The sequence below is a fragment of the Onychostoma macrolepis genome, chromosome 03 (genome assembly GCF_012432095.1).
Source record: "Onychostoma macrolepis isolate SWU-2019 chromosome 03, ASM1243209v1, whole genome shotgun sequence".
In the NCBI taxonomy this organism is placed as follows: Eukaryota; Metazoa; Chordata; class Actinopteri; order Cypriniformes; family Cyprinidae; genus Onychostoma; species Onychostoma macrolepis.
The window spans coordinates 44109177-44123193 of NC_081157.1; the positions used below are offsets into that span (position 1 = coordinate 44109177).

General features: G+C 33.6%; 1 protein-coding gene across 2 annotated transcripts; it reads left to right on the forward strand.

The window, feature by feature from the left end:
• Window positions 1-7091: 7091 nt before the first annotated feature.
• On the forward strand, window positions 7092-13281 carry LOC131537377 (uncharacterized). 2 transcript variants are annotated; one of them, XM_058770746.1, is made up of 9 exons: window positions 7092-7541; window positions 8151-8255; window positions 8884-8961; window positions 9348-9416; window positions 9606-9701; window positions 9911-10009; window positions 10539-10557; window positions 10662-10707; window positions 10795-13281. In XM_058770746.1, the coding sequence occupies exons 1-9, from the start codon at window positions 7391-7393 to the stop codon at window positions 10864-10866; spliced, it is 735 nt and encodes a 244-aa protein (XP_058626729.1). In that variant the 5' UTR covers window positions 7092-7390; the 3' UTR covers window positions 10867-13281. The 2 variants fall into 2 exon arrangements, with proteins under 2 accessions (XP_058626729.1, XP_058626730.1); XM_058770747.1 differs by lacking the exon at window positions 7092-7541 and adding an exon at window positions 7692-8083 and having other exon boundaries at window positions 8114-8255.
• The last annotated feature ends 736 nt before the right edge of the window (window positions 13282-14017 follow it).

Sequence of the window (14017 nt, forward strand, 5' to 3'; positions counted from 1 at the left end):
ATGGAGGAATTGTTTACATTTTTACTGATAACCAACTATGAATATCAAACCAGAATTTAGAAGTAACATCTCAGTAAAAAAAATAGATGATCAGTGTGATCAAGTGTTTCAGAAAAAGAATAATAATAATAATTAAAAAAAAAACACATGGGTCCACTTAAAATGTAAATGTTTTCTGTATAAAATCACTAACAGGGTAAATCCTAAACATAATTCTGTAATGTGTCTCCTTAACCTTTGGAGCAACTGTAAGATAAAAGGTAAAATATTTATCTCTACTGAGGGTTCAACATCTCTCAGAAAATAGCACTGATAATCTCCTGTAGCTATACGTTTAAATTATTTATAAATTAGTTTTTTAATACACACTTACTATAGAAGCGATCTATATTAGCCTCTATATTTCCCCTTCTCCCAAAACAGTTTATACAGCTGTTATTAAAACAGTTCAGTTTTGTAAGTAATGAAAAAATAATTATGTTTAGAAAAACGTTTGGAGAATTTTTGTTCGTTAAATGTAAGGTTTTTTATTTTTATTTTTTTTAACGACAAAGCGGCCAGCGGCAGACAGTAAGATGATAAAAGCCTTTGATCAATTTAGCCTTATCAAGTCATCACGACTAGTCTAAAATAAAATCTATAAAACAGTTCAAGCATATCACAATGGTACTTGTTTAAATGTTTAACCTATATAAATGTGCGCTGTTCGACGCATATCAACAGTTTGTGCGGAGAGTGGAAGCTGAAGCTCTGCAGGACATGGAGGCGCCAGCACGATCACTTGCATTTTTTTCTTACAGTAGAAACAGCTTAAAATATGCATACTTTTTGCTTATAAAGGTAAGAGTACATCATTCGGAACTGTCTACTTTTATTTGAGTCGCGTGCATTCACATATAGTTTGATTATCGTTATGAATAAAATCCGAGATATCATTTTTGTCTATATCGCACACCGCTATATTTAATTCTTCTTTGCTTGTTTGGTAAACATAATTCACTGATCATCGTAAAATAAGCTTTTATCTTAGAATAAAAGAGAAGATAATTCGTTTTTTTCAAAACGAAAGGAAAATGAATAAGTGCTGTCCTTTTATTCTTCAAAGAATTAATATTATGTTTTAAACGTAAAATAAAGCAAAGAAGAGAGGCGCTTGAAAAACTGAGCATTAGGTATAATGTATTTTTGCATGTATTTGTCTATTTTTTTTTATTATTATTTCACATCAACAGTCTCAGATCTAACAGATGATAGCGATCAACGGGTTGGCCATCACTGATGTGCTGTTGGCTACATAAAAATGTAAAAGATAAAAACACAATAAACCACAAATGTAAAAAAAAAAAAAAAAAAAAAAAAAAGGATTTCATAAAAACGAAAAAACGACATGAATATACCTATTAAGCAACACAAACTTCACTAAAGGATTCCTTTCGGAGACATTTGTTATTTATATGTTATAGACGTTTTCACCTTTATATTTATTTCAACTTTATTTCCAGACTCAAGGTCCATTAGCAAGAAACACACAATACAACCCAAAACAATACACATTAAAAAAGACAGTTATACCAATATGTGCTCATAGAGGACTGATATCGCACATTAGTAAGCCTAGGATGACAACAACATTATAATATTATTATGTGAGTCATCCAGCCGATCAAATTTCTCATTAATGCAGGGAATGCCTGTACTCTTGCCTTACAGAATAGATCACTTGCACTTTATACTTTTACAAATAGTGTAATAAAAATAAATGTCTAAAAATATGTCTAAATTATTATTATTATATTAATATATTTATATTTAATATGCACACGATTAATGTATATTGTACAAGTTAGCCGGGGAAACAGATGCACTAAAAACTGAAGAAAAAAAAAAGGTCAGACGCAGACGTCACGTTACAAGTCTGGCGCAGATGTCACGTTCATTGAGAGGAGTGAATGAAGAGCAAGTAAATTGTGCATTCGTTCACACACTGCAGTGAGCCGTGTGAGCAGCGTGTTATGGTACGTGTTAGCGAAAAAAATAAAAAATAACTTCACAGCCACACGTGAATCACGCGTGACGTCTGGCTCGACACTTCACTGCCACACATGACTTACGTGACGTCTACGTGACGTCTACGCCTCGTCTGCGTCTTAAATTCAATGGATTAAATAGGAAAAAAAAATAAAAAATTAAGACGTCAGTGAGACGAGTGCATGTTACAGCGGAATAATAAAGAACCTATCCGAACGCCATATCACCGTAGTTCAGTAATCAGGCGCTGTTGACGCTTGTAAGAGCACGCGCTTTGCGTGTATGTGCTCAGAAAAGGCGCTCGTCAGAACAGCACACCAGTGAATCATTTAACCAGTAGGTCTTTGAAGCAGATGCAGATAATGTACTTTTGGTGACTGCGAATAAGTGCAGTGTCCCGTGAGAGTAACTCTACCGCTGAGTTAACACTGATGTGAATGTATGTGGCGTTGTACAGTATATAGAGACGGCGGCGCCAGAACTGCAGCTGATAGAATGCGCGCTGAAGTACGATACTACGATATTTCTTCAAAAAAGCAGACCGTGGAGACATTTTTATAGTCCACCATCAAAAATCGTCATATCGAAAACCCCTACCCTCGGCAGAAATCGCAGACCTGGAGCACCGGACCGCAAGGGCACTTTACCGTCAGACCTCAAAGGGGCAGAGGCTCGAGCGTTTGCTAGTATCAAGATCAGATCAGTCCGTGTCTGCATATGATGGTGAGGATGTCACTCTGAACTGCTCTGTAGACTCTCACATCACACCTGAACACATTGAAGAGGTTTCATGGAAGAAAACAGATGGATGTATTTTGGTTCTGCTCTACCAAAACAATAAGACTTTACCAGATTCATCAGATGAACAATACAGAGACAGAGTTGAGTTCTTCACTGATGAAATCCTCAAAGGAAACTTCTCTCTCAGACTGAAGAGTGTCAGAACTGAAGATAAAGGAGTTTATATGTGTCAAGTGTTTGCTGGAGGACTCTCAGCCAACGCAACTGTGGTACTGGAACAACTGGGTGAGTCCATGAACATAGCAAAAAAGTAAAACAATGTCTATTTGTGCTAAATTTAGATAGATAACCTTGTTGGCAATGGCTATTTCTGTTAACTCCACCCACCATTCAAATCATTTGAATATTCTTCTGTTGAATATAGCATCTATTCTTGTTTGCACTTGGTGTAAACACAATGCTTTTTTATACTTGTTTAAAACAGTATCTACAGCTCAATGTAAGGTGCAGATAACTGCCAAAATAGTTTTAAGAGCTTATTTAAAAAATTAATTGCCTTGATTGCAAACCTCCTAATTATATAAGAATCAATGATTAAATATACCAAGTTGATTCAGTGTAGATGCAAATGTTATACTTGATTTGTGTTTCACAGGTTTCTCTTCTTGGCACATAGCTGTGTTGTTTTTCTGTATTGTTGCTGGCCCAGGAGCTGTGCTTCTGCTCTTCTCTCTGATCTACTGCAGGTCAAATAACACTGTTTGTAAGTGAACTGTTATTATGTCTTGTGATTTAACTCTGTGTTTCTCAAAGTAAGTGTTTTGTTAATTTAACTGTGATTATTCTGCATCTTCTTTCCAGCCACCAGCAACAAAATCTGGAATCTTCAGCTTTCTCTGGTCTTTTGTCCCAACATCTGTATGTTCTTTGCCTTCATGCTTTGGGGCTTTACTGAAGGTGAGTAATTTAGTGTTTTTAGTTATATTTGTAAACAGTAAAATAAAATAAGTATAATAATATTAATAAGTAAAATAATATTCATATAATCTTAATAATGTGGCACACTTGTTTGTATGTTGTGTGTATATATTCTGTAATGGTTTAACTCTTCAAAACTGTCACATAACACAGTTTTTGTCATTAAATAATGAAATATTCTGTTCCAGGATCTCTGAATGAGACCATCACTTGCTGTGCTCTTTATATTCTGAGGCCGGCTATGTTGATTTGGGCTATGCAATATTTAAAGTATCTTAAAGGTACGTACATTTATTTAAAGTTTTTTATTTTTTTTTAAGGAGTTCAATAAATGCATTTTGTAGCAACATATTAACACATTGCATTACAATATTGTTAGTCATTACTTCTATTGCAGTTAAATACATTAAAGTGTCAATTACTGAAGCATTACATTTTTTAAAACCACAAACTCAGCCTCAGATTATTTTCTAATTATATTCTTGGCAACAATTTTGAATGTGTCAGGAAAACTGTAGAATTTGTAGTGACATAATACACTTTGTCCTACCCACAACTTAATATTGCTTAAATGCTGAGTACAAGCAATAGAACAGATATGTGATGCATAATAGTGCCATGAATCTTGTTAAAAGAAATCTTCTGTTGGAAACTGTGAACTATGAGTATGTTGATGGGTATTGAAAATACACCATTTTATTTTTTTTAATTCATGCCTAAGAAACCTAGTTATGAAGTATCTGAGGGATTTGGCATCTGCAGGGTGATGCACAAGCATGCTTCATTGTTTCACACTGGGAGTAAGAAAATGCTGTTCTCTGTAGACAGATACTACATAATTTAGTTAATCAGGAAAGAACCAACAAATAATACAATACCATAGCAGTGCATTTGTGCTTTACAAAATATTAATTTGATGTATTCAACCCTTTCTGTTAACAGACAACCTTAAAACATGGATCAAGTTTTTCACAATAACCAGAGAACTTGGTGTTTTTACACTCGTTGTTTATTCAGGTAAGTAAATGCACATTTCACACAACATTCTCACACAAAATTAGAATATAGAATAAAACATTCACAAATAAAGCACTGTTTCCATCCCATGTGTTGAATCATCACTTCCTGGGAAACTGGTGCAGTATATCAATAATAATAATTAAGGTTGCTGCAAGCGGGGAAACCTGTGTGCTTCAGTGCGCAGATGAAACGCAATAGCAAACGCTGTCATGTTATCTTGTGTTCAGATGCCTGATGTTTGGGAATGCAATTGTGTGAGACAGTTATGGGAGGTGATTATACCAAATCATTTCAATGAGCTTTTAAAAATTATTTGAAATGGCATTTGATGGGATCGGTGCTGTTGACGCAAATTCACATGACTTTTTTTTGATGCGCATCAAGGAATTTATTTGAATGCAAATGTTTAGAATTTATGCATATCTTGGTGTTTCTATTCAGTGTTTTTTTTTTTCTCCCCTTTTTTTGATTATTCCAAAATTCACATAAAAATCGGTGAATGGAAACATAACTGCTGCTTTATGGAATATTATTTGCTTTGCTAACTTCCAATACACTTGTCCAGAATTCATCCATTAAATCTAACCCCACTCTCCAAAATCCAGTTTTTGGCGAAAGGTATAGTTTGCATTCCTGGTAACAATCTCCTCAGTTTCTCTCGAATGTAAATTGAACGCTCATTCACAAATATCACTCAACTATTTTATTTTTTGATCGACAAATAATCAGAAATGAACTGATTATGGTTAATCACTTTGCCCTCTCAAGGAACATTATGTTGATTGACTTCATGACATACAGTGAAAATAAATGATAGGTTAAGCTTACCGATCTCTATTTGTTCACTGTATTTTAATGTTCTTTTCCTCTTTGTCTTTTTCTGTTCTGTGCACCTTTCCCTCTATTTATTTTGGTCATGTGTCTGTGTCTATGACAGTAATGTCAAAGGGTGAGCTGTTGGTATGTACTCGCTTGATGATAAAATGCATTTTGAACTCGTTTAAAATGCTAAACAAAGATAAATAAAATGTTTTCTTTCATTATTTTAACAAATAAGCTTTTGATTATTTATAACATTTTATTAAAGAACATGTTCACAGAATGATTTTGGCAAAAACATTATGGGAAAATGTTGTTTAGTGCATAGGGACCCCATGCAGTAAGCTGTGTATACTGCATACTCCATTTTTGTACCCCGGCCCTTCGGTACACATCGTGTTTTGGGGGTGGGTCGGTAGAAAATCACGTTCTGCGGGGGCCCCCCTGGCCGACGGGTCCCACGCAATTGCATGGTGCCCAAACATGTTACTAGGTACAGATTAAGTTAGTATGGCATCAGGTAATTCAAGCAAGATTGTTTGACGCATACTGTTCAGTTCATCACATCTTTACATATGTATTATTTTTGCACATGACATCATCTATCTTGTGTGACATTATTTTTCTATTTCTATAGTTCTTTTTGCATATGGCTGGAGAAAGAGTGCACATGATACTAGCATTGTGCCTCGTGTAATGTCTGGAATAATCTTTGGACTTGTGCTGTTATGTCTCATCTTGAGTATAGGTAAGTGTTTCAGTACGATCTGATTCCTTACATTGTTAAAGATGAGTGACAGGCTAAGTATATAAGCACAGATTTATTAGGTTGATAAGTTTATTACCAATGGTTTGTTCATTTACATTTTTTAATTCTACAATTACCAAAAATAATAATCAAATACATACAGAAGATGCAGACAGTTTTCTTTTAGGCCTAACTGTGTTTGGTTTTGTTTGGTATGTTTGATTTTTAGTTGATATCTTAAATCGTCCAAGTCAAGAGTCGTGAACATATTCTTTGTGTTTTACCCCAATATGAGTTATTAGAGTTGCAAAGTACTATTAATTCTAGACAAATGTAGTTTAATAAAAAACATATGTTACTGAATTGATAAAACACAATAATAAATGAAAACAAAATAGAAACTACATCTGAAATATGTTTCTTGACTGTTACCACAGTCTGTTACTACTCAAACCAACTATAGGAACATCATGTAACATCATGTGACTAAGCCAAAACTGAGACATTTATCTGGACTAATCAGCAGACCACAGTTATCCCACACTGTGATAGACTGTATTTAGAATCTCGTAATCCATCCATCCATCCATCCGTGTTTGCCTTTCTTCTCTCTCCTTTTTTGTTAGGTTTTAGTGACAAGTGGATCTTTACTTTCTTGTCTTTATTACAACTGTTCTGGCTGATATCCTCAATTGGACTTGCCTCTCTAGGTAACACTTAAATACTGATCCCTTCATAATTTATGAAACTGATATGCAAAAAGTAGTTTGTAAAAATGTCACTTGCTTATGTTTTTTTTTTCTGTGTGGAAGAAAATATATTAAAAATTAAAAATTAATTATTAATTTTAATATAAAAATGTAAAATATATGTAATTATAATTCAGCCAGTTTAACCTTAGTGTAGAACTTGAAAATTACATTAAATGTTAACATGAATGTACAGACTGAATTAAGTCATTATGTATTCCACAAAGAAAACCAGTCTAGACTCTCATTTCAGTGTTTTTAACATTTATGTTTAAGAAGTTTTGAGCAAATCATATGATGTGTTTTAATGAAATTATTGACTGTTGATTTGTTCGGAGGGGAAAATAATGGATTAATGAATTATTCTCTTATTTTAGAAATGTTTATTGTGGGAATTGTTCAGTCGCTGCTGCTTATCTGTATACCATTTTTACCTCTTCTGCAAGCAAAATTCAAATGTAAGTACGTGCTGAAATTAATTCTTATTATTGTATTTTGTATAGGTGTGGAAAGACTAAATCCCATAATGTTTCTGCATGTATACATTTGTGAGGATTTAATGAATAGAAATACAAACTTTATAATATTTACTTAAGTTGGTATTAAACAGAAGTTGCTGTCCATTTTATGACCAAACTGATGTATTTATGAGTGAAACTACTGTGAAAAATATAATAATATAAAAAAAATAATAATAATTGACTTAATTTTATCCACTGGTTGTTGATTGTATTCTGAAAAGTGAGCTGTGTTTGCCAGAATGAAGGCATAGATTCTTTTGGCTTAACTGCTGCATGCCCAGCATGCCATGTTGTATCATAGACATCAAGTGAGTCATAAGAAGAGGTAGTTATGACATTTAGTTTTCTTTTAAGATTGCGAGGTAAGAAAAAAAATACACAAAGAAATGCAAGAATAAATTGAGCACCAAAAACATGCCTTAAGAACATTAATTGGATCAATTTTAATTTCATGTCGATATGAATTGATTCGTATCAGTTCTGAGATCAGTTTTAATATGTGACATGAAATTTAATGAATGCTGATAGCCATGTTTATATTCATAGTTCTCCACCATAGATGGGGAACATTATTGTCAATAATAACAATAACACTCCTGGATATCATCCTACTGATTTATGTTCTTCTAGCCATATTGGAAAGAGAGAAAGGTATGCTGCCTTTATCTTTCATTTTTCATATTGAAACACATTGTTAAAAAAGCATAGAGTTGTAAAGAAGATTTGTAGTAGATTTGTTGGTAACACTTTATTTTGATGGTTCCTTTTGAACATTCTGTTGACACTAAGTAATGTTGCAACTACTTGTCAACAAACTCTCATAAGAGTATTAGTAGACTGTCTGCTTCATATCTGCTAACCCTTTATTGTGTTGGCCTCCCAACAGATATTCTACTGACTATAAGTAACTTTGCAAGAACGTGTCAACTTAATCTAACCCTAACCCTACCAGTCAACTAATACACTACTAACACTCTAATGAGAGTTAGTAGAAATGTAGGTGCAACATTACTTATAGTCAATAGTGTGTTAAAGGGACCATCAAAATAAAGTGAAACCGATTTGTTGTGGGAAAGCTCAGATTTGTCTTTTATGCAAGGACAATTATTATTATCATTATTTTGTTTATTATTATCTTGACCTGGGACAATGAATAATGTGTATTTTCTAGATCCTTGTGATAAATGATAGCTCACAATAGCTAAATTAATGACAACACAAAATGTTGTTTTTGTAAGACATGTTGAGCTGATCAAAATTGCTTAATTTTAATTGACAGAGTACTTGGAATGGACCTGTGTAATTGTATTTATAGAAGTTCTGAAGATAACGGTGGCCTTTAAAGAAAATGTGCAAGGTATTATCCATCACTGACTTATGTTTGCTACTGTATGTCTTTTATTACCCAATGCTGTAATCCATAAAAGAGCATACAAATATGGTGCTGAAGTAGAAATTATGTGGTATGTCTTACAGATGCAAATAAAAAATAAAGCACCATGCTGTTATAAAATTACACTATGCTGTTTGTAATTAAAATGCATAAATAGTTATATTATTAGTTAACTAATACATACATATACTCTTTAGACTTAGTGCTTGCTAAACTGCACAATCAAGGTCACATAAATAATCTAGCTGTCACATTTGTGTTCATTGAACTAGGACTAAACAACCAATTTACAAAAAGAAAGCTAACTTTACCCCACAAACGTAGTCTGCGTAATTTGATTTTTTAAACAGGGGCAGAACGTTCAGTAGTCCGGAGGCGAGGACAACAGACTGAGATGAGCCAACAAGGAGAAAATGCATGTAATTACTCACTGCTAAATCCTAATATATATATCCTAATTAATTTTTTTCACAATTTAGCGTAAGCTTTATTGTATTTATGCCCTTTGGCATAGATCCAATTTGATAGTATTACATTGAAGAGAGATCTGCATAATTAATGCAACTATTTGATTGTTTGTTTGCTTGTTTTGTCTGTCTGTGTTAAAGTGTCTCGCTGTAATGAAATCATGTACATGTTTGGAGCAGTTGGTCTTATTTTGCTGAGCTCTGTTACACTGACTGCAGAACTGATCCTGAAAGCACGTGAGTGGATATCTCTAATTTCTGCAATTAGCTGTATGTTTGTCTGTATATGTGTGTGTAGCATTGCACCACTTTTGCACAAAGACCTTGCTGAAAATGAACAGAGCCCAGAAGGGTTACATTATACAAATACTAAGAATTGACTGTTTTGCTTTCAAATGTCCCATGCATCTTTCTATTCAATGTTATTCTTTCATTTCAATTCTTAGGAAATGGTGAGCGTGTCTTAAAGGATCTGAGAGTCATTGTCTTTCCTTCTGAATGTGCTTTTGCCTTGTATTGGCTGGTTTTACAAATGCATGCTTACTGTAAGTATCCTTTAAAATCTTTTTTTTTTTTTTTTTTTTTTTTTTATTGTACTTTATTACACAATACAGTACAGAGGTGACAGTTTTGGCAGGGAGAGAGAGAGAGAGAGAGAGAGATTAAAATCCTTGTCAAAGAATAGAGAGACTTAAATGACTGTCAAATGCCCCAGTAGTGAACATAATAAATAAGGACTTCAATAATGACTCAAACTCAGGAATGTTAGTATGAATCATGTGCATGCAGGTTTTTTTTGTGTGGAAATTTTAGTCAAAAAGTGGCCAAAAGCTAGTGAAGCTGTTCAAAATACATATAATTATAATATATTATTAGTTTGTGGATAATAATATTTTATTAGTATTAGCCTAATATGGTAGCCCTTATTTGCCAGTATCTATAATGCTAATCTAAAGTGTCCAGTAAGAGCCAGCATCATTTAAGTTTGGCCTTTTATGCAGTCATTCTAATTTAGCTGAACCAATTACAAACATTCTTAACAACTTAGTCTCTTTAATGTCTCCTGTCACACAGGGAAGATTGTTACAACTGGGTGAGTTCAGATTTTTATTCAACACAACTTAAGTACTGTATGTGTACACATTATGTAACTGTTTATATATCAATGTTAAAGCTGTAATTCTCTTTCTAATGCAGATTTACACACAATCAAAGAAACTCAACTCAAAGAAGGCATCTAAGGGTAATGTAATAATTACATATATGTCAGTTCAGATGATGGAGTTCAGATGTGTAGTTGCCAAACAACAATACCTTGTTTTGAACACAGAGCACAACAGAAAATCATGAAATGGAGAATCTGTCTGCACCTGATCCTGATGTTTCACAGAAACAGATATGAGAAACCAACTCATGTACATTTATCCTTTACTCTGACTGTTCTCTCTGCGAACGAGCAAAAGAGGAGTTCCTCTGAACTGAGACTGAAAAATGTTCATCAGACGTTCAGCCAGCAGTCCGGGGACGTGACGTCTGAGGCTGAGACTAGGGTGAAAGCGACTCGGCTCTCCACTAGATTCTAGCTGTCGCTATGGCAAATATCAGCTGATTTGTTTAAAAATAAACGTACATTAAAGCTGAAATACAGCCTGAACGATGGCAACAATAACGTACAATCACTAGACTAGTGATCATCAAATCCTTTTAGCAGTTTATTTTACAGACTTTATTTGAAAGTCTTCCCTTTTTTTCACAAAACCTTTTGCTCTCTAGAAACCATGTCAGTTTTGGCTGAAAATATTTCAAGTTCAAGTTAGCATTATAAACCCTGAATTAATACTAACATATGAAATTAATTAAATGAATAACAGAAAAATTAGGAATGTTGGACAATAAATATATAACAGGAATATAACAGCTTGACAGTGAAATGTTTTTGCAGTATTAATGTCCACTAAAGGAAGACTGTAAAAAATAATACCTTTTTATGTAAAAAAACATGTTCAGCCACTTTCTCCAAAATTGTTTAATTATATAATTATGACAGACACAGCAATGCATCGTGTTCTAGATCATCATGTTTGTAGTGTGTTCCAGGGGATTAAAACGTACAATATATATTTCAGACCTAGTGGAGTAATAGTAAATAATAATGTAGTAAGTAATTGTAAATGTGTAAAGTTGCATAAGCCCATTATAACTTAGTGTCATCCATATAAATCATTATTATGTTTTCTATGGCTAGGACCTGCAGTTCCTAAAAGGATTTAACCCTCTATGGTACCGTGTAGTAATTCTCATACTATATCTGCACATATTATGATTTTTCTGTAGAGTTTAATTGTTTCCTCAGCTTTCTCGCACAATGAGGTGCCATTAGTGAAGTAAGAGATTTTGCATGCGTGCGCTTGTGTGTGTATGTGCATGCTTGTAAGGATAAAGTGCATATTAGTATAAGGTTATGATGATTTAAAATTTTTTACTTTGAAACAACACTGATTATAATGTTTTGGTATGACAGCAGATATGAAAGTTTAGTTATACTTGTGATCCACGATGGTACAATGTTGCCTGAGAGCAACAGCTGGATATAAAATGTTACTTTTTATTAAATATGAGATGTACAATACATTAAAAACTAGATAATTTTGTTTGTTCGAGTGTTTGGTTAAAGAAATTGATGTTTTCAATAAATATATTTATTTTTTTATGCATGAAAATGTCAAATGTTTAATTTTTTTTTCGTTGTGGTACAATGTTGCCTTGAGGCAACACACTTTAAAAAATAAATAAAAAATAACGAAAATGTTTATTGATATTGTTATAGAGTCCAATTTTAAATAGGAAAAACATCACAAATAATTTTTTTCCTCATTGATATCATATTCCGTACTGTAGAGGGTTAAGTTTACTACTAGACTAAAAACAGTTAAAGTCAGCAGGTGCTTAAGACAAAGCTATGTCCCACTTCAAAACACACAATATTTTTTACACTTTTGTGAATATTCACCTGTCAGGGTCTTTGAAAAAATGATGAAAAGCAAGATTTTTACTGTCACACTGATAGTTTTTGCAGTGGATTGCCCAACATTGCGTTCTTTTATTCCACTTTGACTTCTCTTTCATTGTTATTTGGTCTATTTATTTGGTATTGTTATTTGGTCAGCTTGTTTGCAGTCTGAAGGTAAATCAAGAACTGTTGATTGAATAAGTACAGTGTTTTCTTTCCTCAAGAAACACTATATTTATAAAGGCTTGTGCAAAGCGCTGAATCTTTTATAATATGATATTTTGAGGGGTAAGACTAGCACAGAGAAATATATAATACATTTTGATCAACATGACATTAGCAACTGATAATAGGAAATCAGACAAATGTACATAATCGATTGCATGAATGCACCAAAGCAATCACAACTTGTTCAAAAGAATGAGAAACTGCTTTTATCATGTACACAAGTGACATGATGACGTGGAGGTTGAACAAGTAGTTTCATTTCTGATCTGAGAAATGCACCAAAGCGACTGAGATAAACTGTAATAATGCATTAGTAAATTGCTGCAGAAGTATTGTTCATTCTTAGTTCATGTTAACTACACTAGTTAACTAATGTTAACTAATGAACCTTATTGTGAAGTGTTATCATTTATATAAATGTATCTGTCTACAATAAAGCCACAATACCAACTACCAATAGGAGGTTTCTGGCTGACACCAAAAATTGTATTATGCCTATGTCACAATATGAGGTAAATCCGGCCCTGTACATGATACTGATTTTTGTTGCCAAATTGGTTTGGAACAGTTGTTGAATAAACAATTAACTTGAACTATTATGCCTGTCTATCTGCTTGACTGACAGTTTTATTGATCACTGAGAAAGCATTGACTGCTATGATGTTGGTTCAATATAAAAATGATTTAAAAAAAAATAGCTTAGATGTAGTAAACTACTTTTGCCATGTTGCTGTAGCTTAGCTTGCTACATTTCCCAGGGCTGTAGCTTTAGTGAAGCTTCATTTAACGAGGAGTAACTGTTAGCTTAGCTCACTACATTTTCCAAGTAGCTTGCCCAACACTGCTGTGACCATAGACATAATATACGTAGACGCCTCATAGACTGACGCTGCCTATAGAGTGGGGGAACTATGACGTCACTCTGTAGGCGGATCGGTGGTTAGCATAAAACCGGTTCCTCGACAAAAAGCCAATAGGATTTTTCCATAGGCTTTTGGATTATCGCAAAAAATAAGCTCTGTGTTTAATCATAGTTCATGAAACATACACGTTTTGTCCATCAAGATAATCTTCACAAAATAATATAACTTTGACGAATTTTGAAGCCTAAATAAAAGCGCCAGAACTGAAAAGCTAAACATAGGCTATAAACGAACTACAGCACGGTCGCTCGCCTTCAGCGTCACCACCAGCGCGCTCCCGACAACTGTTTCAAACTTATTTTTAACATGTTCAGTGAAGGATTTACTCTGTATATGAATGTTAATCCACGCTACATGAACCTTTTCATATAAACCTTAATAAATACAGAACT

Excerpts from the sequence above, each read along its gene's own strand:
- LOC131537377 (XM_058770746.1), top strand. The coding sequence starts at position 7,391 with ATGAAATTATTGACTGTTGATTTGTTCGGAGGGGAAAATAATGGATTA. Across the intron at positions 8,256-8,883 it reads CATATTGGAAAGAGAGAAAG|AGTACTTGGAATGGACCTGT; the intron begins GTATGCTGCCTT and ends TTTAATTGACAG. Across the intron at positions 9,417-9,605 it reads CCAACAAGGAGAAAATGCAT|TGTCTCGCTGTAATGAAATC; the intron begins GTAATTACTCAC and ends TCTGTGTTAAAG.